General features: G+C 42.4%; 4 protein-coding genes across 7 annotated transcripts; 1 reads left to right on the forward strand and 3 right to left on the reverse strand.

Moving 5' to 3' along the window:
* phc1 (polyhomeotic homolog 1) lies at positions 1–6,880 on the forward strand. 2 transcript variants are annotated; one of them, XM_030072997.1, is made up of 14 exons: positions 1–148; positions 935–1,059; positions 1,207–1,317; positions 1,420–1,485; positions 1,592–1,735; positions 2,390–2,584; positions 2,761–3,576; positions 3,686–3,824; positions 3,953–4,128; positions 4,247–4,310; positions 4,421–4,508; positions 4,959–5,130; positions 5,237–5,477; positions 5,858–6,880. In XM_030072997.1, exons 2-14 carry the CDS (start codon positions 943–945, stop codon positions 6,007–6,009), a joined length of 2,481 nt encoding a protein of 826 aa, XP_029928857.1. In that variant the 5' UTR covers positions 1–148; positions 935–942; the 3' UTR covers positions 6,010–6,880. The 2 variants fall into 2 exon arrangements, with proteins under 2 accessions (XP_029928857.1, XP_029928858.1); XM_030072998.1 differs by having other exon boundaries at positions 3,965–4,128.
* Positions 6,881–6,936: 56 nt separating this feature from the next.
* styk1b (serine/threonine/tyrosine kinase 1b) lies at positions 6,937–13,066 on the reverse strand. The gene is made up of 10 exons (XM_030073065.1): positions 12,512–13,066; positions 11,254–11,309; positions 10,477–10,659; positions 9,752–10,081; positions 9,350–9,531; positions 9,087–9,161; positions 8,551–8,759; positions 8,272–8,312; positions 8,029–8,125; positions 6,937–7,895 (listed from the first exon to the last, which is right to left on the reverse strand). The coding sequence occupies exons 2-10, from the start codon at positions 11,291–11,293 to the stop codon at positions 7,703–7,705; spliced, it is 1,350 nt and encodes a 449-aa protein (XP_029928925.1). The 5' UTR covers positions 11,294–11,309; positions 12,512–13,066; the 3' UTR covers positions 6,937–7,702.
* A 140-nt stretch (positions 13,067–13,206) lies between these two features.
* Positions 13,207–15,802, reverse strand: LOC115374272 (glutathione S-transferase kappa 1). Of its 3 annotated transcripts, none has more exons than XM_030073124.1 (8): positions 15,677–15,802; positions 15,329–15,439; positions 15,161–15,242; positions 14,903–15,031; positions 14,160–14,305; positions 13,936–14,052; positions 13,734–13,827; positions 13,207–13,461 (listed from the first exon to the last, which is right to left on the reverse strand). In XM_030073124.1, the coding sequence occupies exons 2-8, from the start codon at positions 15,395–15,397 to the stop codon at positions 13,412–13,414; spliced, it is 687 nt and encodes a 228-aa protein (XP_029928984.1). In that variant the 5' UTR covers positions 15,398–15,439; positions 15,677–15,802; the 3' UTR covers positions 13,207–13,411. The 3 variants fall into 3 exon arrangements, with proteins under 3 accessions (XP_029928984.1, XP_029928985.1, XP_029928983.1); XM_030073125.1 differs by having other exon boundaries at positions 15,636–15,776; XM_030073123.1 differs by having other exon boundaries at positions 15,531–15,776.
* A 211-nt stretch (positions 15,803–16,013) lies between these two features.
* Positions 16,014–20,962, reverse strand: rap1gapl (RAP1 GTPase activating protein-like). Its single transcript, XM_030073142.1, has 19 exons — positions 20,892–20,962; positions 20,687–20,719; positions 20,458–20,548; positions 20,195–20,230; positions 20,056–20,103; positions 19,677–19,874; positions 19,439–19,536; positions 19,190–19,268; positions 19,034–19,087; positions 18,700–18,783; positions 18,504–18,604; positions 18,276–18,405; positions 17,939–18,106; positions 17,393–17,464; positions 16,929–17,015; positions 16,645–16,800; positions 16,449–16,532; positions 16,333–16,355; positions 16,014–16,242 (listed from the first exon to the last, which is right to left on the reverse strand). The coding sequence occupies exons 1-19, from the start codon at positions 20,960–20,962 to the stop codon at positions 16,152–16,154; spliced, it is 1,704 nt and encodes a 567-aa protein (XP_029929002.1). The 3' UTR covers positions 16,014–16,151.
* Positions 20,963–21,070: the final 108 nt, after the last annotated feature.

Consider the following 21,070-nt stretch of genomic DNA (forward strand, 5'->3'; position numbering starts at 1 on the left):
TCCACCGGAAGAGGCGCTGCGGGGGGCGGGGCTTCGTTGGAGCCAAAACCCCTGAAGGGTTTGTCGTTGTTTGCAAATTCTGCTGAGATTGAAGAGCCAAACAGTAGATATTTACATTAACAGAAACGGCAAAAAATATCAAGCAAAGGTAAACACATTGCAATGCCAGTCAGCCATCAAATGCAACCTTATAGCAGAGGCGATAGCCGGCTAGCGGTGAGCTAGCTGCTGCTGTTGCCTTAAAGTAGCTGGCTAACGTTAGCTCCGGTAGCGTTCCTAGGTAGGCAGCTAACTAGCACGCTAATGTTGAGTTAGCGCTACAGCAGCTATTAAACGTCAGTGTTAACAGCTCGCTGGCTCTCGTTTATCTCAGTTGGTTTCGCTGTTCTCTGTGTTTTGTCCACTATTTACCCGTGTAGGGTTAGTTACAGATGTTGAGAAGATGTTCATGTCCGGTAGGTTACATTTTTGTTTGGAGTGCGCTCTCGCTAGTGTAGCCAGCGTTAGCCATTGCTGTGTAGCTACTTGCTCACTTATGTTTTGTCCCTCCCTCCATGTTGCCCTTTCCCTCGCATCCATCTATCATGTTGACACCTACTCTGCTAATGGAAATACCACAAACCACTTGCTTGCCACGGCTAGTCGAGCTGTGGCAGTGAGTACATCTTCCAAGCTGAAGCCTGAGACACTTCAAGGCTGCTGAGTTGATATGACTTCGATTGAGCAGTAGCTATAATATCAGAACTGTCAAACAGTTTTTAGGCCCCAGTCATTGGAAGTATACCAAACTGCATGTTTAGTATGCAGTCTTATTAAGATGTATCTTTTTTTTTCTTTATAAATGATGACATTTTTCATAACATGCATTACATGCTATCACTTGTACTGTTTGCAACTCAATTTTGTAGTCACTGAGTGCCTCCTGTGTTTTTAGTACCCAGTATGGATGGTGGTGAAGACCAAAACACGGGCTCCACCAATGGAAATGCTCAGACAAGTGGGAATTCCCGCCCACCACAGATAGCCCACATGTCTCTATATGAGAGGCAGGCTGTACAGGTCAGTGTTTGTGTTGGTTTATGTGTGTGGGAGCTAAGGCATAGATATGGGGACGACTCCATATGACAAACATAAAAGAGCAGTGTGAATCAAACATTTTTGATAAGTTGATTACGGATTTGTGTTTCTGTATGTGCATATTTTTAGGCCCTCCAGGCACTACAGAGACAGCCTAATGCAGCTCAATACTTCCAGCAGCTCATGCTGCAGCAGCAGATCAGCAGTGCCCAACTCCACAATCTGGCTGCTGTGCAGCAGGTAAGTGATTATGGGATTGAAAAACTGTGATCAGCTAGTATACAAAACATTGCTAATTTGAAGGAGCACATTCTATCCCTCTAATATCTCTCTTTACTCTAGGCTACACTTGCAGCTAGTCGTCAGTCCAACTCTCCAAATAACAGCGTGTCCCAGGCCACAACCACTGTAATGTTTATGTTAATTATTTTCTCAAACACTTTACCAATTCCAGTTACATTACAAAAATACGTAGTAGGTTTGATCAAAACGTATGGTTTTCTGTTTGTCTCAGGTCAACCTTAGCACCACGTCCGGAGGGGGGACCATGACCAATCCCCGGCCCCTTGGCCCAGCCACATCTGCAACAACAACAGCTCTAAACCAGTCAGTTTTGCTGGGTGGGAATTCAGCAGGACAGGGGCAGATGTATCTTAGGGTGAGTTGTCATGTAGTGTTGCCATTTTAAAGCAATAATCATGACACTTTCATATAAATATGTGTATGTTGTAATTGACTGTATAACTGACTGATTAATGCAGTAGTGATATAACCATTTCATGGAAGCCTTTGTGTTTGCTGCTCAAAACAAGTGTTGTGAAAGTCTTTCCTGGGAGAGATCATCTTACACACAAGTAATGCGTTTTACATCAGTAGTTCTTTAGTAGTTTTTGGTAGCAGTTATAGCCACCATGGCTGACCAGACAACATTAACAACAGTACTTAAAGAAGCACTACAGTCATCATATCAAAAGGAAAAGTCATCAAAAGGAAATCCCCCCCCAAAAAAAGACACCACAATATCGATGATACAGCCTGATTGCAAAGTGAAACACTACAGCAATGACAGCTTATCACCAGCTTATCAAGGATGTTTGTAAGGATGTTTGCAAGATAAAATGGGAAAAAAGATAATCTTATGTTTTCAGTCACAATTTATTGACATGCATGTATGTTGTAGAAAAGGTTTGGACCCTAACTAAAAGTTAAGTGTTAGACTGAAGTTTTAGTTTTGTATGTACCACTCAGGAGATGCACCAAATTTATATGTCTGCAATTAAAGACTGACAATCTCTTACTCTGTCTTACACAGGTCAACCGCTCTCTCAGGGCTCCCCTTGCTTCTCAGCTCATCTTCATGCCTGGTGGTACAGCAACAGCTACTGTAGCAACAGTTGCCCAGCAACAGCCCCAGCAGCAGCAGCAGCAACAACAACAACAACAACAGCCTCAGCAACAGCAAGAAGTCTCTCCTACCCCTGCCAGTGCTCAGACTGACAATGATCAGGTTTGAGGACTATTTATCTGCAATGTGAAGTCTGAGTTGTTTACATGTAGTCAGATTGTTATTCAGATTCTGAGAAATTATTCTTGTGGGAACACTACTTGACTCCATCATTTACTCCCCCTGCCACTTTTCTCACATGCTTCTCATACCAGCTCACTCCATTCTTTATCTTTTAGGTGCAGAACCTGGCCCTACACTGTGCCTCCACTCCTAGGGCCCCTGCTGTTAAGTCTGAGTTTCCAGAGAGGAAAGACAACACAAATTTTCCTTTAGGTCAACAGCAACAACCGTCATTCCCCCAGACAGCTCAGCAACAGCAAGTGCAACCGCAACAGCAACAACAAATGGCTAAGCAGATGTCCAGCTACACCCAGCAGTCCACCGCCAACAGTATGGCTGTGAAGACTGGAAACCAGGCTACCATGACTGTTACTCCTGCTGCCTCTGTAGCTCCCTCCTCATCCTCCTCTTCCTCTCCAGCACTGCCTCTCTCCCAGCTCCTCCTGTCCCCTTCTGGACTCTGCCAGGCCAGAGCAGTAACTACAGTTACCCCTGCTGCCACTGTGACACACATCCTGGTGCCCACCTCAAATGTTCCTACCTCCACCCAGGGCTACCCCATTGGTTCAGTGGCCCCTAAAGCCAATGTCAATACTCAGACTCTCGTGGTACAGCCCCTACAACAGGCTAATGCTACTGCAGAGAAAGGCCCTGTGCCCATCCAGCCTAAGACAGCTCAGGGACACCGCCTACCTGTCCAGCTGCCCCCTCGACACCCACCACCCATTCTCCCAGCCCCTCCTAGTAACAGCCAGGCCAACACGGGGGGTCACCACCCTCCCCACATCCCTGTCCAGTTGGTGGGAGCCAGACAGGGCATAGCTGGAAATGTACAGGCTCTGGCCTTGGCCCAGACACGGAGCACCACAGCCCAGGAAAATACAGCTGGTGTGAATGCCAGCACAGCCTCCAATAATAGTGGTGTCACCATGGTAAGGTCATCCATTGAAACTAGTGTTTGTTTGGTAACAGCAGATATTCCTTTGATTATGTGTAAGGATGAGCCTAACACATTCTTCTTATTTTCTCTGATGCCTTAAGACAAAACATGCTGCTGGCTCCCTGAAGAGGAAGTCTGACTCGGATGCAAACAATGAGATGGCAGCAGAAACAACAGATTCTGTTGCTCCAGTGAGAGACTCTGCTCCTCCTCTATCCCCCGCCCCAACAAAGGACTCTGGTATGTCATTTGGCATCTTCAGATTGTGTACATAAAAACCACAGAGGCAGCGCGGGCAAATTGTAGCCATGAATCTAGAAATACAGTTGAAAGCTCATTCAGTTCCTTGTTTCACTCATTTCCACTAGTTCCTCCTGCAGCAACCTTCTCATCTCCTCCCACCCTGTCCCTGCCTCTGCCCTTGTCAAGAGTGGGCCATGGGGACAAAGACAGAGCTCCTGTCCCCCAGGCAGTGGTCAAACCTCAAGTCCTCACCCACCTCATAGAGGGATTTGTCATCCAGGAGGGAGCTGAACCTTTCCCTGTAAGTGCACCTCGATATAATATTAAGCATTTCATGTTAATTCAATCAATTTGGGATGACGATGAATTTAGTGAGTATAAATTTAAGCATGAAAGCATTTCTTGCTTTTGGTTGACAGGTTGCTGGACTTCTCAAGGACAGAGATTTTGCCATGGTTGGTCGCACAGAGAATGGACCAGCAAGTAAGGGTTGCTGTTGTTTTTGAAATCTTGAATCATACCTTAAATGTTAATTTGTGGTTACTTTGTACTGAAATGTATAATGCTGTTTATGTTTCCTATTTTGTCCAAAGTGTTGAAGTGCGAGTACTGTGAGAGTCTTGCTCCTGCCAGCCAGTTTAGAGGATCAAAGAGGTTCTGCTCCAAGACTTGTGCGAAAAGGTACAGTTCCCTTTGACTCATTCAGTTTTCATTTACATTCTTAATTATGCTGAACTGTCTTGTTTTGTACTGTCATAAATACAGTACATTACATTGTGTTACCAGGTCTGGTAATGAAACAAGAGATTGATCTGATAACTGTCATTCCTTCAACTGTTGAAAAATATGTCATTCACCAAGGACAGGCACTAATGTGCTCTGGCATGGTAACAGTCTGCAGATTTCGTCCCATCTAAAGATTAAACTAGGTGATTTTTACTGATCTGTGCACCATTAACCAGAGAGGGGTAGTAAATCACTAACATCATCTTGTGTAGTGTTTGGCTGGAATGAAAACATGCATACTCTTGTCCATGTCCATGTCCATGACAGTCTAGAACTGTAATGGAAAATGATATGATACTATGTATTGAAATATCCTCAGTATTGACTCTGCTCCTGGACCTACAGGTATAACGTTAGCTGCAGTCAGCACTTCAGGACAAGCAGAGGGAGAGCGGGTGCAGGGCCTCCACCACCTCCAGCACCCACCGACAGCATTGTTAAGCGCAGAGGTCCTCCTCGCAGGAGCAGTTCTGAGATTGCCTGTACTAAAATGTCAGGCAGGCATCTACCTGTAAAGGTGAGATCTGTAATTAAAAATCTGGTAATTGTACCAACAAGTGCAGCTGATTCTGTGAGATCTAATTGCTGGCTTTTGTTTTTGGATCTCCATTCTCTGGGTGTAGTGTCGCTCTGATTCTAGTCGCTCAGAGGATGCATCCAGCGATGGAGAAGAGGAAGAAGAGGACGATTCTCCTTCACTTTCCCCAAGCTCTTCCCTCTCCTGCCCAAGACCTGCCCACAGCGCACCTCAGTCTGACAGCTCAGCTCCTGGCAGCCTCCCATTGGACGGGGCCAACTTTTTACCAGCCACTCCTGCTCACTGGAGCGTGGAAGAAGTCTGCAGGTTTATCTCTTCACTTCAAGGTTGGTGGTCTTTGATCAAATACATTTTTGGTTAATTTTAAAGGCAGACTATGCATTTTCAAATGGGAGGGCACACCACTTTGTTTATTAATGTTAAGGATGAGGCTGAGGAGGGATAAAACCTCTCAGTTTCATGCCAAGACTATTAACCCATAGAATTAAAATAACATTTTTAAATACCTGTCTTCAGTCTAATGTTTTGATGTCAAATAAACATAAAAATATGAACAGTAGATCAAAATGCTCTTATATTTTAGAATATGATGGACTGAAAGAATTGTCCTAAACTCCTGAGGCATTTTTAAGTTTTATTTTGAGAATTGAGTGGCATTCATCGTTCTTTACCACATCATAACAAGGTGGGGTTTTTATGTGTCCAGGCTGTGAGGAGCTGGCTGCACAGTTCCTCTCCCAGGAAATAGATGGGCAAGCTCTGCTGCTACTGCGAGAGGATCACCTCATATCCACCATGAATATCAAACTGGGTCCTGCACTGAAGATCTGTGCCTCCATCAACAACCTGCGAGAGTGAGGCTGTCCAGAGGAAAGACACAAAGATCTTTTCCTCATTGTTGACTTCTCACTGGAATTGTGGAATCAGTACATAGGACATGTTCCTCTACGAATAAGAAGTGAAAACTGAGACCAACGGGGACAGTAACAAAGGAGTTTGTCATTCAGTGGTGCATCATCAGTTTTCTGGAAAAATGGGGATGGACAATTTGCTTAGACTCTCTGGACATTGAATGTGCAAAAACATGTTATGTGTATTGATGTGAGTGGTGAGCATGGGGGTTTAAACAGTCTGAAGTATCCATGTTAGTAGAGAGGGATACAGTGTTTGTCTGTTTTTCACTGTTAGTAGAGACATTATGTATGTATACTCGTGTGAACCTGCAAATCTGACAACCTGCAGCAATCGGTGCTAGTTCTGCTAGCTAGGACAGTTCATCCATGAGGTAAAAACGAAACGTTGCCTTCTTGCTGTATTTCAAATGGTGCTTTAACTTTAGTAGTGTTACTACCAACAACAGTCCATTTCATTTCAAAATGTTTTGTTTTTAAAGTAGCAGTTTTTTTGTTTGTTTGTTTGTTTTTTACCATACAAGGCATTCAGTCCAGGCTCCAATCATATAAAGGAAAGGACACTCAAAAAGCCTGGTGTTTTTTTTTATTATTTTTATTTTACCAGTTATGTAATTTAGTTTTGTATCTTTGTCATTTTGTACTACAATCAAAGTTATTTTTTCATGGATATGACGTAGTGAGTTTTAGTAGCTTTAATCGACTTAACTACCTGAAAATAGGTATTCCTCATGGTTTGCTCTTTCAAGGGCTCTGGAAGTGGAAGTGCTCTGTCTACCTGTATGCAGTACTGCCAATAAACAATGCCTGTTACTGGACATACGTCCTTTCCTCTTGTGGTATCCACTTGCAACTGAAAGGGTCGTACGAAACCTTGCAAGGATTTATTTATTCACATTCGAGTTTGTGCAAGCAATATGACTTTAATTTTTGCTCATAAATAATGAATAGAGGAAATGATGGCGTAGCCTAAGGTAAGTTATCAGGTAAACTTTATCAAACAATTCAGTTTAATGACACTGCAATGAACATACTAGACATTACATGAGTCCTTAATGTGGTATTCCTATCCCCAACTTAGCCAGAGATACAAATCATAAAAATACAGATTATAACTTATATATTACATATTATACAATGACTTCAGGTTGTAAACAAGACTTGTCAACCTTCATATACACAGTGTCATCAGATGCAAGCTGAAGATGCAGCAGCTGTGTTTTGGTCATGTTTACATATCTTAGTCCAGCTACAATAAAATGTTACTTTACACAAGTCTTCAGCTGGTTTTCACAGATCCTACAAGGCATTGTCAGATTCGGCAAAAAAAACAAAACAAAACAAAACAAAAAAAAAAACACATGAATGAGGTCTTAGAGAGGAAAGCTGAATGGTTCCCAAAAGTATTTCTTTAGCACATAGAGGCTATGCTCATTTAACTTATGGGAGCCTGAAGTAACAGGGTACTTGAAGGAAACAAGGACAGGTCCAATGCCCAAAGCACTCAAAGTTTGAGCACCTTTTATTGTTATACCTATAAAGATATTGTTTTGAACTGTAATACCTCATGTTTTCAAAGTGGATCATTGGGGAATTAGGCCCTAAGCAAAGTGCATTTCCTCTGCTGGCACAGGCGGTAATCACAAAACAGTGTAGCTGTTGGACTCCCCATATCCTGCCTCCTGCAGGTAGTGCTCAATGTTAATCGGCTCAGGCACCTTGAGGACTTTGTCAGAGGCACTCTTCTCTCCTGAGAGGAGCTTGCGGCTGACATCAGCCAGCGAGGGTCGATCCTGCTCCTTCCATTGGCAGCAGACCTTGATTAGGGAGTATCTGAGAAAGATACAGAATACAGCGGTTCAGTGAAGATAATAAGCTCTTTAATACACCAGTCATAAAAACAGGGAGTATAACTGATGAATTGGGGTTGGTTGTAGATTATTTGGAACACACAGTGGATACTTACAGTGTGTTAGAGCAGTGAGATGGCTTTTTCAGTGTTTTGCCTCGTTGGTGGAACTGTAGAAGTTCATTAACTGGGATTTCTGCAAAAGGGGCTTCACCTGGGGAGAAAGTGGGTACACATACAGTAGTAGACAATCTCAGTTATTCAGTAAATAAACTAAGATGTATTATTCTTACAACCGATTTTAAAATCACTCGTGGTTGGATAGCTCCAATCACTAGTTCAAGTGAGAGTTCAACTTACCCAGTGTCGCCATTTCATACAATAGGACGCCAAATGACCAGCTAGAGAGGAACACAGAGACAAATAAATAACAACTCACACCTCCAGTACAAGTCCAGTTAATGTACATATGTTTAACACTGTTCCACATTTTATTTAGCACTGTGAATATTTTCTAAAACTTTGTTAATTATTTTACAGCGAGATTTGTACATGAGGATAAACTATAGATATTAATAGCTAACTGATAATGGCATTTCAACACTGAGCTATTAAAAAAAAAAAAAAAAAAACACTCACACATCACTGCTCTGGCTGGCAGATCTCCTGGCTAACAGCTCTGGGGCCTGCCATTTCTTCATGCTAGGTTCATCACTCTGGGTGGCACTTTTGTTTTTCCTTGTGTAGACGCCATTCAGGCCCCAAAGCTTGGCTGTGTACTGCCCACTGACTAGTACGCTGCGAGCACGGATGTTGCCGTGGAGTAGATCTTTGCTATGAAGGAACTCCTGTTTGATAGGATAAGACATTGTGATGAGCAGTCAGTCAGTTATTGAAACTCTGTAGTATGTGTCTAAAGCTTCAGCATAGTACTATTGTCTTTTATCCCTTCAGTTCAGTTCAATTCATCTGTACTGAAATTAAAAGCATGGGAAAATAAAAATTAGTAGGTGGCTCTCAAATAAAATCACAGACAAAACAGAGGGAAAACATCCTGTATCACTGCTGAGATGAAGAATAGGTTACTGTTTAACTTACATCATCTCGCATGACGTTTATTTGAAAGTCAAACATGTGGCTTAAAGGAAATGTGCATCCTATATTAGCATACTGACCAGAGCTGAAGCCACCTGTTTTGCCATGGTAAAGATTCGTCTCTCAGTCATCTCACATGGAGGATCCACATGCTCCTGAAAGAAAAAAAAAAAAAAAAAAGGAAGTCATGTTGTGCTACTCTTTTCCACTTACTGATGAAAGGATAAATCATTCAGTGCACACAGCTTGTCATTATTTTCCTTTGCCCTTTGCAAGAACACTAATAGACAATAACCTAACACACACTAACAGAGTATATCTTTGGAGAAACAGTCCTCCCTACCTGGCGACATCGCCACAGGAAGCTTAGCAGGTCTCTGTTCTCCAGCTCCTCCACCACCGTCACCAGAGGGGCCCGCAGAGACACCACCCCGAGAAGCTCTGGCAGGAAGGCATGCGGTCCCAGCTGGGCCAGGAAAGATGCAAAGCCCAGGAAGTTGTGTCTCTCTTTGGCATCAGCAGAGTCTGAAGAGGATAGGGATGGCAGGGAGAAGAGAGTGAAAAAGGACCACCTTCAGTAAGTTATTGTACATATACTGTAGCTGCCATGTCCTAGAAACCAGGTGAATATGCCCTTCAGTATGAGGTCCAAGGCAACTTTGCTGATGTGTTCTACTGAGTTAGAAACCCTTTTCAACAGCGATATACACTGTATGAAATTCAGTGAAGTTTTAGTTCCTCTCACCGTTGAGCACTCGCAGGACCACATTCCTGTTTTCCATACGGGCTCTATAGAGGGAGACTGCTGAGTCAGAGCGCAGGGAGAAGGCAGCAGGCAGAGGGGTGACTAGATTGAAGGACTCAGGCAGCCTCTGGCGGGGCAGCTCCCGGGGCTGGACGGTAGGTGTGAAACTGAACTTGAGGGACTGGTGGTGGGGGCTGGGTGGGAGAGAGGGTGCGTCCACAAAGGAGAGGTTTTTGGAGGAGTAGGTGTGTGGGGGATTGAAGGTGGAGTAGGAACTGGGCACGTCCAGAGCTATACTCTCATGCTCCAGGACATTGATACCTGGTGGAGCTGTGGACAGAGAGGGAGTTGCAAGTATTAGCATTATAATACTCCTGTCAATACTGAGAAAAAGAGAGCTGTTAGTCCTTCTAAAAATGCCAAAAGCAAAAGACTTTATTTACTTTAAACCTACGTCATGCCTAGTGAGGGTGCGCAGAATATAAGGTGCATTGCTCATAACAAGAAATACATATATGGACAAATTTTTTGCTGATTTAAGTATAGATCATATAGTTCCTGTAATCTTATGTCAGCAATTTGAAGAGTGACAATTGGTTCAGTGGGATGACTGCTGAACAGGATTTTGTGTACGTGTCATATGGTGATATTTACTGACACTGAAAAAAATCCTAAAACTACATAGCCCAGCCCTAAGCCTGACTTCATTTGTTCCTCTCTCTTACCATCGATGCCATGCAGCACTCTCCTGGGGTATTGCGGCCTGGACGCATTAGAGGCCTGTGGCCGGATGCGATCTACTTTCTCTGGACAAAAGCGCAGCAAGAGGATGAAGACCAGGGTGACCAGGAAGCTGGCCAGCAGCAAGATGGGTACAATAATCACCTCCTGCTGATACACACGGATCTCTACAAGGAAGGAACAGACATACAAGGAAATCCTCAAAATCACTCAGCAAGTGCATGGCGGTGCAGAACTTTTAGGCAGTTTGTCCTGTTTATCCTGAATAGTTGCTGGTAGAAAATGAGAAAATTACACTATAAACAGAGTCAGTGTAGTGGGTAAGGCAAATGGTATTGGGAAGTCACCCAAATGACCCGACCTGGCTAGTAGCCAAAATATTCAAGTTCCATTCCTGTTATTTTTTTTTGTTTTTCACAACAAAACTGGATTAGAAGATTAGTCGGATAACTGAAAAAGATTATGCTATGCTATCTCACTGCTGTGTTTTTTTGTGCAATGACAATAAAAGAAGTCTAAGTCTAAGTCTAAGTCTGTGTTGACACCAGCTTGAATAGGGCTCTTAGGTTTAGGAATATAACTCAGTCATGTCTGTGGATATTCTCATTTAACCAGGTCATCGTTCTCTTTGGGCAAATAACTCAGTCATGCATGATGATGATTGCTAATAATCAATACAGTTGTTAAAGAATATTATCAAACATTGTTTTTAAGGTTATCTAGTTTTTGATTTTGGAAATACCCGCCTGGTGATAACTTACCACAGATGGTGTTCCCTGGCTCACAGCGGTAGTCTGCCATTGGCAATGAAGACGTCCTGTAAAATGTTAGAAAAGATGAGAATAAGTGGCTTGTGAGATTAAGTATCCCTCCTGTTATTCAATTTTATCCATACCCTCCATCTACACTTGAACTCTTATACCTGTAGGAAATGCTGTGAAGTGTCTGCAACTCAAACTCAAATTATGCACAAAAAGCTCTTAAATCATGGCCTTATGATAGTTTCTAAATGGTGGATAATTAGATGGGTGCACATGAGTGATGGATAGTAATGAATTCTGAAGTGAAAATGATGGATCAGAATCCCTTTTTTAATCCACCGTCCACTGGAGCAGCATCGGTGAATTGTAACATGACTCGTTCTGGTAATCAGTATAAGAAGGTGTCTGGGTGTAACTGAGACCAGGAACCTCAGACATTGTCTAATTTCCCAGTGAAGAGTGCCAAACCTTTCCTTCCAGTCCCAACACCAGGAAGTAAAGCAAACAAAATTAAAACTCTGAAACTGCTAATTTGATTATGTCTCCCTCTCTTAAATAAACTGGATGCATGGCAAACATCCGGGACATATGCACACTGACGGAGAAACCAAACATTTCATGTGCAAATTCATCCTGAGTCACTCACAGCACTGGCTATCTACCATCCTCTGCAATAACACTGTGGCGGCCTTTTGTGAAAGTAATATGACAAAGCGAGTTTAACCACTGGTCACACCCTTCACTATGGTCACACACACAAAGATTGTAACATATCTGTTAACTGTGCAATCCTTATGTTGTGGCATAGATTGGGTGTTGCCTCATGTCTGCATTCATTGATGGCTCAGATATAATTGAAAGGACAAAAATAACAAGTGTGTATCAGGTAGGCACACATGGCAATTCTTTATTGGCCCTGAAGTGTCAGGGATGACTCTTAACCTGTCCATCTGCATTTCTGACACAGTGACACCAGTGACGCACAACACACACAAAGGGGAAACGTATATGTATGTCCTCAGACACCGTTCAAACACATTGATACAACAGATGCCATAAGTGTACCTTGACTGAGACACACAGCAAAAGAATTAACAAAACCTAATTCTCATGACTATACGCCACCGCAGACATCCATACAGCAGGGCACCGCCTTCACAATGGATAAAATGACTGAAAACAAAACAATTAACAACAATTATGTGTTGCAGACATCAAAAGTACACAGGGCACAGACAAGAGCATGCAAAATCCTTACCTCAAATCTGCCAATTGGCTTTTATATGTCAGAGAAAATGTTTGTTCCAGTTAACACATCATCATGCTCTGGGTTCCCTTCTGTCATTCATTTGGTCAACAGGCAGTTTTCATACATCTTCCCAGCCGAGTGTGTTGATGTATGGGTGCAGTCCAGGTGTAGCTGTGCTGTTCAGATGTTCATTGTCTTGTTATTGTCAGGTGATTTGCCCGGCTCAGGGGAACGCTGTGCTGCTCTCTGTTTGTCTAAGTTCCACCTTCAGTGTTTTCTTAACTCCACCCTCTTCTTCTTGTCTCTCTCCCTCGTTCTTCTTCCTCCTCTCTCTCTCTCTGTCTGTCTCTCACACACTATCTCATTTAGGGTGCTGATGAATCACATTCACTGCTATCAAGCTTACAGTGGTCTTTAGTCTTACCCTGCCTTTACTGGGATTTTCTCTTTCACATTGTATGATTTCCTACCAATGTATGGCAACCAACGCCTGCCTCATCTTTCTCCTCTTGGACTAGAAAAACTGGTCCTGCTGCTTTACTATACATTTTTAGTCCTCAGCCTTTTGTTAAGTATTTCTGGCCCTCACTGCCCAAGAACCTGTATTACAAGCTTTGTCGTTTGTGCAGCACTTAGTTAGCTCGCACTACACTGTATTTCAAAAGGAGCTTTAGTTAATAGTTAATAACACCTGCACCACCATGTATGTGTGCACTATTTATTATTTACGTTCATGAGATTCAAATGAAAATTTTTAAGCATGAACATACATTCAAGATGCCTAGCACAAACAAATATGTTTAGTGTTAATGTATTTGGGGGAAAAAAACTAATTACAACACATCAGTAATGATTTAAAACTCCCAGGATTTGTTGGCACACCAACGGTGATTCAAGGCAAGTTTCAGTTCATAGTTTGGCACTTGATTTACCGGGCTGAGGTCCCATCCAATTCTCCCCTGAAACAGAGAAAAAAGAAAGACATGGGTCATGTGGAATTCACAGAGATTATTGTGATTTATTTAAGCATGAGTTGCATTCATCACAACGCTTAAATTCCTAATGTCATCAAGAAAAAAAACACCAACAATGAAAAGAAAGGAATGCAAAAGTCAGTATTTTTGTGACCACATCTGAAAGGGAATACAAGGAAATGAAATAGAATACGACCAAAGAAAAGAAACAGAGGGGATGTTTTTGGAGAGAAAGAGATGTGACATAGCATGCTCACCAATACAGTGGGCCATGAGCTCAAATCTATCTGAGCCAAAAAACATCTCTGCTTTTCCATTTACATGACAGACAACTAGGGGGAAGCCGAATGCCTGGGAAAGACACAAGAGAAGAGGTTTTGTGAACAACAACATAAAATATTCCCATTCATGAAATGATTGGCACCAGTTATTGTACAAGGAGAACAGAATCTGACTGACCCCGTGATCAAGAGCTTCCTGTGTTGTACTTTTCAGCTTGTCTTTGATTTGCTTTGAGGTGGACAGCTTCAGCAGTTCTTCAATCTCGCTGGCAGGTAGTCCTGCTTTCACCGCTGCCTGGGGAAAAAAATAGTGAGACAGTAATAAACCAAATGGTGCTGCTTTATGACTAAAGTCACCCGTCTCAAATGCAACCAGCCGCTTGGGGCTGCATAAGTTGGTACCTCGGACAGTGATGCAGACTCAGTGATGTCTTTGTCTTGACTCCAGATTCTTCGCCACAGCTCTCGAGACAACTGCTCCACCTGCTTGTCTCCATCCTTCTCTCTCTCTTGCACCGCGGCCACAAATCGCATCGCAGACAGGGAGCCTGAGATAAGGAAATAAATAAGATATAATACTCTCTGCTGGTGATAACTTTGCTCAATATACCAAACACAGAAGGGATATCATTTTTCTAGTAGATGCACTTTACAGTACTGATACAGTCTACTGGTCGACTGATATGGGTTTTTCAATGGAAAATGCTTGACTAAAGTTGAACATGTTCTGAAAAGAAAAAAAAATCCAGTCAGAGAAAAAATTTGTTTATCACTGACTGTGTTGTCCACCACATGGAATCAGATGGCTGATATTTAATGTCTATATCATGATGTTGTTGTTTTTTTATTGTTTTTGTTGGTTTGTTTGTTTGTTTTTGGGGCATGTGATAAAATATAACAAATTAATAACACTAACAAATGAGACACAAAATTAAATGAATATTTATTGAATGTCAATCTTTGCTTGTGTCTGTTTGCATGAGTAGATCTGCGCTCTGTCTGCAGAGTACATATTTTAAACTGACAGATGTATCAATTAAATAAATGTCCAAAGGTAATCAAAAACCTAAACTATTAAAAAAAAAAAAAAAAACATGAACAAAAAATAATCAGTCTATCTCTAACACAGTGCTGCTGGCATGTACCTTTTTGGAACATGGCCTCAAAGGGGTCTGATGGGGCCTGCAGGGGAACATCAAAATACTGAGCCAGGCGGTTCAGATCTTTGGTCATGTACAGGAATTTGTTTGGAACCAATCCAGGGGGCTTATTGCCTGTCATAAAAAGAAAACATAACTTAGACACTGCAATGTAAAACACGACAAGTCAAAGTGTCCACTGAAAATATTATAGCTTATCATCTGAACAGTCAATAGGTCTTATAATAGCCCAGTAAAGCTTACCAGACCCTTGCATGATGCCACCCAAAAATGCAGGACGTAGTCTGAGGTCGATATTCCACACGTTTCTGTACCGGCACATGATCTATAAACGCACATGAGCATTGCAAAAAAAAAAAAAATTATTTTCATGTAATTCTGTCCAAAGGAGGGCATCAGAAAAGTACGAACCTCAAAGCCAAGCCAGGAGTATGGAGACACCACATCATAGAAGAGCTCGACCACTTTCCTGGAGGACATCTTCAGAGGAGCCTCTAGTTACTGGCTGCAACAACCTGGACGCTGTCGAAATGTGCAGTTTTGTGAATGAAAGCAATAGGTGGGCTAAAGACGTGAGGCGTTTTAAAATTCTGAACACAATCGCATGTCTGACCTAAAAGTGTGTCAGAGTTCAACCTGCGCTCACAGCCGTCCTCCAAGTTAACTTGTGTGCAGGCCTGCAGCAAATCAGCACACACCAAACTGCACTCAAAATCACCTTTAATGATCGCGAGCAGTGCACGCAGAGCAGCCGCTAACCTGTTTTCCTTTATTGAATTAGATGCACGCCGCTCTGCAGATTTGCAACTCGTACAGACAGTCTGCAGGAGTCACTTGTCCTCCGGTCTGATAATACGTGCACTCTGCATTTCATCAACACTTCCTCTGTCCCCGTTTCGATAAAAACACCAAGAAACACATTACTGCCATCTTCTGGCGTGACTGTAACCTCCAAGGACAAATGCAACTTTTATTGACAAACATACACTATTAAATAGTTATTTTATTTTAGCCTTTCGTCACACCTTTATAGAGGTTATACATTTCATTGAAATACAATGGAAATATTTTTTTGTATTAATCTACATCACTGCTATGACAGTAAAATAGTGCATGCTCTTTGGTTTTACACTCTATTTACATACAGGTCATCCACGGGGATTATCAAGAAATAGCTATATCGTGATTTTAGTATGTACATTAAAGTCTAAAATCTACACATTAATATTTCTATTTACGTCTCCTCCTGAGGACTGGCTTGGTCTTTGAGCTCTGCAGGTCCCACGCTGTCTGTGAAGGGAGTCTTATTTCCTGGAGATTTATCACTGAAATGCAATGAAAAAGGTTATCTGTATTACTGGCTCAAGTCACACAGAAAGAAAAAAAACTGCCTGTTTTTATTTCGTGAGCCTTACCTCTCCCCATCCTTCTCACTCAGCTGTAAAGGAAATTAGCAATGAAATTAGCTCAAAACTTTCAATAAGCATTTATTTAGTCAAACAACACTTTCCATCTTGGTCTGAAATTTTACCTTAGGCTTCTGTGTTACAATCCCACCAATCTTCTTTGGTACCCCAAGAGTCTCAAACGAATGGCTCCGCACCCTGATGGCTCTCTAATGACAGAGATTAAGAGGGAAAAGTGTTAACCCAGTTAGAGGTGGAACCAGTATAGTCATATTTGGGTGATTATCTAAAATGTGAAAAGCAACAGGTGCTGGCATTCACCTTAAAGTTTTCAATGAAGCCTCCACTCCCCTCAGAGCCGCCTCTAACACCCTCAGAAGACGGGAGAGAGGACAGTGTTGGATCCCCCATCATGCACTGGGACCGGGTGGAGAGCTCAGCCTGCAAGCTCTCCAGAAGCGATGAACGAGTGCGTAGCTTCATAAGAGAGAAGGACACACAGCAGAGCACATGGGGCAGAGAGGAGTGAATCAGATGATAAACATGTTAAAAAGTGAGCATATTATAGAGGTATAATACAGATGTTGTGATGTATCTCCATCCACCTCCAGTCGGCTGAATCTCTCTGCCTTATAGCAGGAAATCTCGGCATTGATGAGCTTGGTCAGGAGGAACTCTCTCAGCAGGGAACGCTAACAATACAGGACAGAGGAAACCAAGAGCATCTTAATAATCAATTTATACTCAGTGATAATAAAATTAGAGCACTGCTGGAGAACTCATGGTAGAAAAAAATATCAGACAACCGAACAATTGGTCTTTAGTAGTGGGGTTATAAAGTGACAAATGACCAAGGAATGCTTTCTGTGAATAAAAATGCTTGTGAATGTGTGAATAAATATGCAGTCAAGTTCTACTGAACATTCAAAACAAGAAAGAACTCCAATCTATTGGAGGCATATTTATTCATAGAAAGAATGTCTTGTTTTTCTGAATTTACACTTCTTTAAATTATGCAGGACAAATCAATGCAGTTGAATCAGAGGAGCCTGTTGCTGTTGTTTCTTACATTTGTGAAGATGGGAGGATCTGGGAGTACCGGACCAAAGGGGGGCACATCCTCTCTGGCTGTGACAGACACCTGTGAAGGGGAGATACACATGGATGACAAACAAAAGGAAAAACTAGTGGAGTTAAGCCACTGCAACCCTAACTCTAACCCAGAACAACTTCAGTGTTCCTGGGCATAGAGTCTGCAAGTCTCTGAAAATCTACTGGAGGGATGGAGCTCCATGGCTCCAGAAGATATTCCCTCATTTAGGGTTTAGGATTCAGGCCTGAAACATTCACATGTACTTGACCACCTGTCCAGAACATGGTGAGAGATGATGTTTTTTTGCACCACTGAACTCACAAATGCACATTTGTCTATGTAATAAGGAGTTTGTGTACTGCAGACCTACCATAATATCCCTCTCTATGTGCAGTATCTTTTGGAAAAATGGTGCTCCATCCCTCCAGCAGAGTTCAGACACTTGCAGGATTTAGGTCTGCCTCATTTGAGACAAGAGGATGACAGATTATCTTTTCTAGACCAGAGCTGTTTTTCACTCACCTGGTATGCTACCGTTCCTGTCTCCTCCTCCTCCCCTCTTCGGACCCTTCGCACCACCAGGAAACAGTGCAGAAAGTGGGAGCTAATGACATCGGATAGGAAAGGGGTGTGGCCTTCCTGGTAGACCACAGCTACGATGTCATTACCGATGTGTCTTTTTCTTTGTAACTGTGTGGGTTGATGTGGAGAAGGCAAAACAAAAGTCTGTCAGTGTCTGTTACAACTGATCTTTTATTTTTGAAACATCCTTATGCAATATTAAGTTAAGGATTCCAAGAAGTCAACTTGGGAAAGACTGTCTTGTGAATCATTAGTGAGGAACAGATCAAGGCCTGACCTGCTGTGGGTCACCCTCTGTGAAAGGCAGCTTAGTAGCGACATGGAACATGATTTCTCTTCCATGGAAGGAAGTGAACACTGCATCGCTTCCTGTCTGGCCGTGACACACATCCAGACCTCCTCTGAATCTGAGTAAAAAAAAAAAAATGAGCGTGAGACATCATGTGATTTTACACGTCATATGTGTTATTTCTCCATTCAAGCCATGTCAGCATAATCTGTTTACCCGGTGAAGCCTTGCAGCTGAATTGTCTCTCCCAAAATAGAGAGGAACTCTTTAAACTCCTCACTTTCCTCATTGTTACTAAGTATGTCCTCCTCAGTGAGCTGAAACAAAGGCATCATGTCTGAGAGCGAGTGAACATATATAACACCAGTCTGTTTAGGAAGACAAAACACTGAGATGTATAGCCATTTCTTACCTGCCCATCCTTTTGGTACAATATGCCAAACTTGAAGTTAGGAGACACTCTGTGTTCATCAAAAGCTGTTATGAGCTCTGGAGCCTGAGTGATAGTAAGGGATGGAAATAATGGGAGGGAAAGAAAGGGATAAAGGAATTGTTTAGAGTGTGGTCATTTCATAGGAATAAATTTCTAAAAGTGGAGTTCACATAGACTGTTTTATAATAAATTAATTCATATTGTATCTCTATGTGTTTATATATTTTTACTTCTGCAGGCTTTAATTCCAAAATAAAGCTTGAACTGAAGATAATCATCATTAAAGTTAGGGAGGGATATGGCAGAGCATTACCTTGAGATAGCTGACTACTTCAAACCTGGAGACAGTCACACTGTCACAGAGCATCTACAAAAACATATGAGAGTGGCTCTGTGGTCAGACAGCTATTGTTTCACGAACTGATGCATTGTGATCAACAGTGTAATGTGAAAATGTGGCATCTGATACCTTTGCTAACTCAGCAGCGGAGGGCATATTGGCAAAAAGAGAGACAGAGAAAACTCCATGCAAAGAGCACTCCTTCATTCTGTGAGACAAGAAAGACAATTTCTGTTAATTTTTTCAATGCAGTATTGCTAGGAGTCAACATTGCTGTTGTATACAGAAGTATTCACGGAAAAGCAGTATCACTAGAAAATGCAAAAGTAATCATAGTTTGTGCTAGAAAAGTGAAAAACATTTGTTAAAAAATTGAACCTTAGTATCACTCGCAGCCTCTTCTCCTCTTCCTCCAAACACACTGAGAGAACTAATGGTCCCAAGGAGGGATCCACTGCTGTGAATGAGTGATGATACTACAAGGAGGAAAATGGTGCAAATAAGGTTAAACAAATAAAATAGTGGTTCATGACAGACAGCAAATTTTTGGAGTGGTTTAATTCAGCTAACAAATAGGATACAAATGGACTCCTTGAGCTAGATTAAGGCCACTAACTCGTGAGTGGAAGAACTCATGGTAGATTTTGGCCTCGCTGTCTCTCTCCATGATGTCGTAGCTCTCGGGGTCCAGGCCACGCCGGGACAAGGTGGGACTCGCATCTACAAGCTTCTCCAGTGGGGGGTCTATCCAGTAGCCTCCCAGCTTTGGCGGCAGGATGAGGGGCAGCTCCCCACCCATTTTTAAAAGCTGAGACTGAAATAGACAGAGAGGAGCAGCTTTAGTAATGATGAGGGTCTGTCCTTGTCTGGTGTTCTGGTAGTGCACTTTTATTGTTTGGGGAAACAAATGGTAGTAGAAAGGTCAGCGTCAGCACACACGTACACACCCGTATATATGATTAACATTTATCTCTATAGCAGGGATGAAAACTTACCTTCAGAGGTGGAGGGAATGCGCATCGCTGCTCATCTATCCTACTGCCCTGAGGGAGAAAAGGAGCACTGATCATAAGAAAACTCTGCTCAGACATCACTGGACACACACTTGTAGGAGGAGTTATACCATAATCTCACCTGCAGCTTTTCTATAATTTCAAACAGCTCTGTCCCCTGAATTGAACAACCGGCAGCAGATGGCAGACAGAAAGGAGGGGGATGAGAGTCGGACAGACAGAGAAAGGAAAGGAGAAACACGGGGAGAAAAGAGGAACATGATAAATGCCTGACACAGAAACTAGAATAACTCAGTGCCGTGGCAGCTTCGCGGGAAGAAAGGATCGCTTATATTGAATTAAAATGAAATGGTAAAGTGAATGCTGAATAGATAATGATATCACCCTCTGGTTGCTGCCGGCAGACAGGAAAGGCTTGGTCTCAGTGGCAGGAGAGTCCAGAATATCCAGTATGTTCTGCTCGACAGATTCAGGTCTGCAGCAACAGGTGGATTTACACAAGGAAAAAGCACAACTCATCACTTCTCATCCGACACTTGCTTTAGTGTAGGTATGAAATAACCGACTGCAGTGATATCAAAGCAACAGGAATAAACTGCAAATAAACCCTCACCTCGCTTCATCCCCACATGTAAATCTGTCCACACTGTAAACAAGGAAGTGGCAACAGCTCAGAGAAGTAAACTGACCACTTTACATAGATAAGACCACTTACAGATAAAAACAACATTAATTATTCATCTGCCTACATGAAGTTTGACCTGTGTGCAATCCTCCACCCATCACTACTAATTGACTCAAATGATGTCCGTACTCACCCTCCATATGCACCAAAAGTGAAACTTCTCTTTCTGGAGAAGGACATGTCATTCCTCTTTTCTCTCTCCATGGCTTTTGTGTCACTGTGAGTGTTTGTACATGCCAGTTTGCTACGGTGTGTCAATCAGGGCTGGCTAAGGTTGAATTAATTCACTCTCTCATTCTGTCACTCCTCCTC

This window comes from Myripristis murdjan, chromosome 16, assembly GCF_902150065.1.
Source record: "Myripristis murdjan chromosome 16, fMyrMur1.1, whole genome shotgun sequence".
Classification (NCBI taxonomy): domain Eukaryota; kingdom Metazoa; phylum Chordata; class Actinopteri; order Holocentriformes; family Holocentridae; genus Myripristis; species Myripristis murdjan.

Bases quoted from the DNA above. Each gene is read 5' to 3' on its own strand.
- phc1 (XM_030072997.1), top strand. From the start codon at position 943: ATGGATGGTGGTGAAGACCAAAACACGGGCTCCACCAATGGAAATGCT. The intron at 3,825-3,952 runs GTATGTCATTTG...CATTTCCACTAG, and splicing joins CGCCCCAACAAAGGACTCTG to TTCCTCCTGCAGCAACCTTC. The intron at 4,129-4,246 runs GTAAGTGCACCT...TTTGGTTGACAG, and splicing joins AGGGAGCTGAACCTTTCCCT to GTTGCTGGACTTCTCAAGGA.
- styk1b (XM_030073065.1), bottom strand. From the start codon at position 11,293: ATGGCAGACTACCGCTGTGAGCCAGGGAACACCATCTGTG. The intron at 9,532-9,751 runs GTGAGAGGAACT...TATCCTCTTCAG, and splicing joins GGTCCTGCGAGTGCTCAACG to ACTCTGCTGATGCCAAAGAG. The intron at 9,162-9,349 runs GTAGGGAGGACT...TTTTTCTTTCAG, and splicing joins TCCTGTGGCGATGTCGCCAG to GAGCATGTGGATCCTCCATG.
- LOC115374272 (XM_030073124.1), bottom strand. From the start codon at position 15,397: ATGTCCTCCAGGAAAGTGGTCGAGCTCTTCTATGATGTGGTGTCTCCA. The intron at 15,032-15,160 runs GTAAGCTTTACT...TTTTTATGACAG, and splicing joins TGGCATCATGCAAGGGTCTG to GCAATAAGCCCCCTGGATTG. The intron at 13,462-13,733 runs GTGAGCATGCTA...TCTCTGTTTCAG, and splicing joins GCTCATGGCCCACTGTATTG to GGGAGAATTGGATGGGACCT.
- rap1gapl (XM_030073142.1), bottom strand. From the start codon at position 20,962: ATGGAGAGAGAAAAGAGGAATGACATGTCCTTCTCCAGAAAGAGAAGT. The intron at 20,720-20,891 runs GTGAGTACGGAC...CCTTGTTTACAG, and splicing joins ACTTTTGGTGCATATGGAGG to TGTGGACAGATTTACATGTG. The intron at 18,107-18,275 runs GTCAGGCCTTGA...CAACCCACACAG, and splicing joins CAGAGGGTGACCCACAGCAG to TTACAAAGAAAAAGACACAT.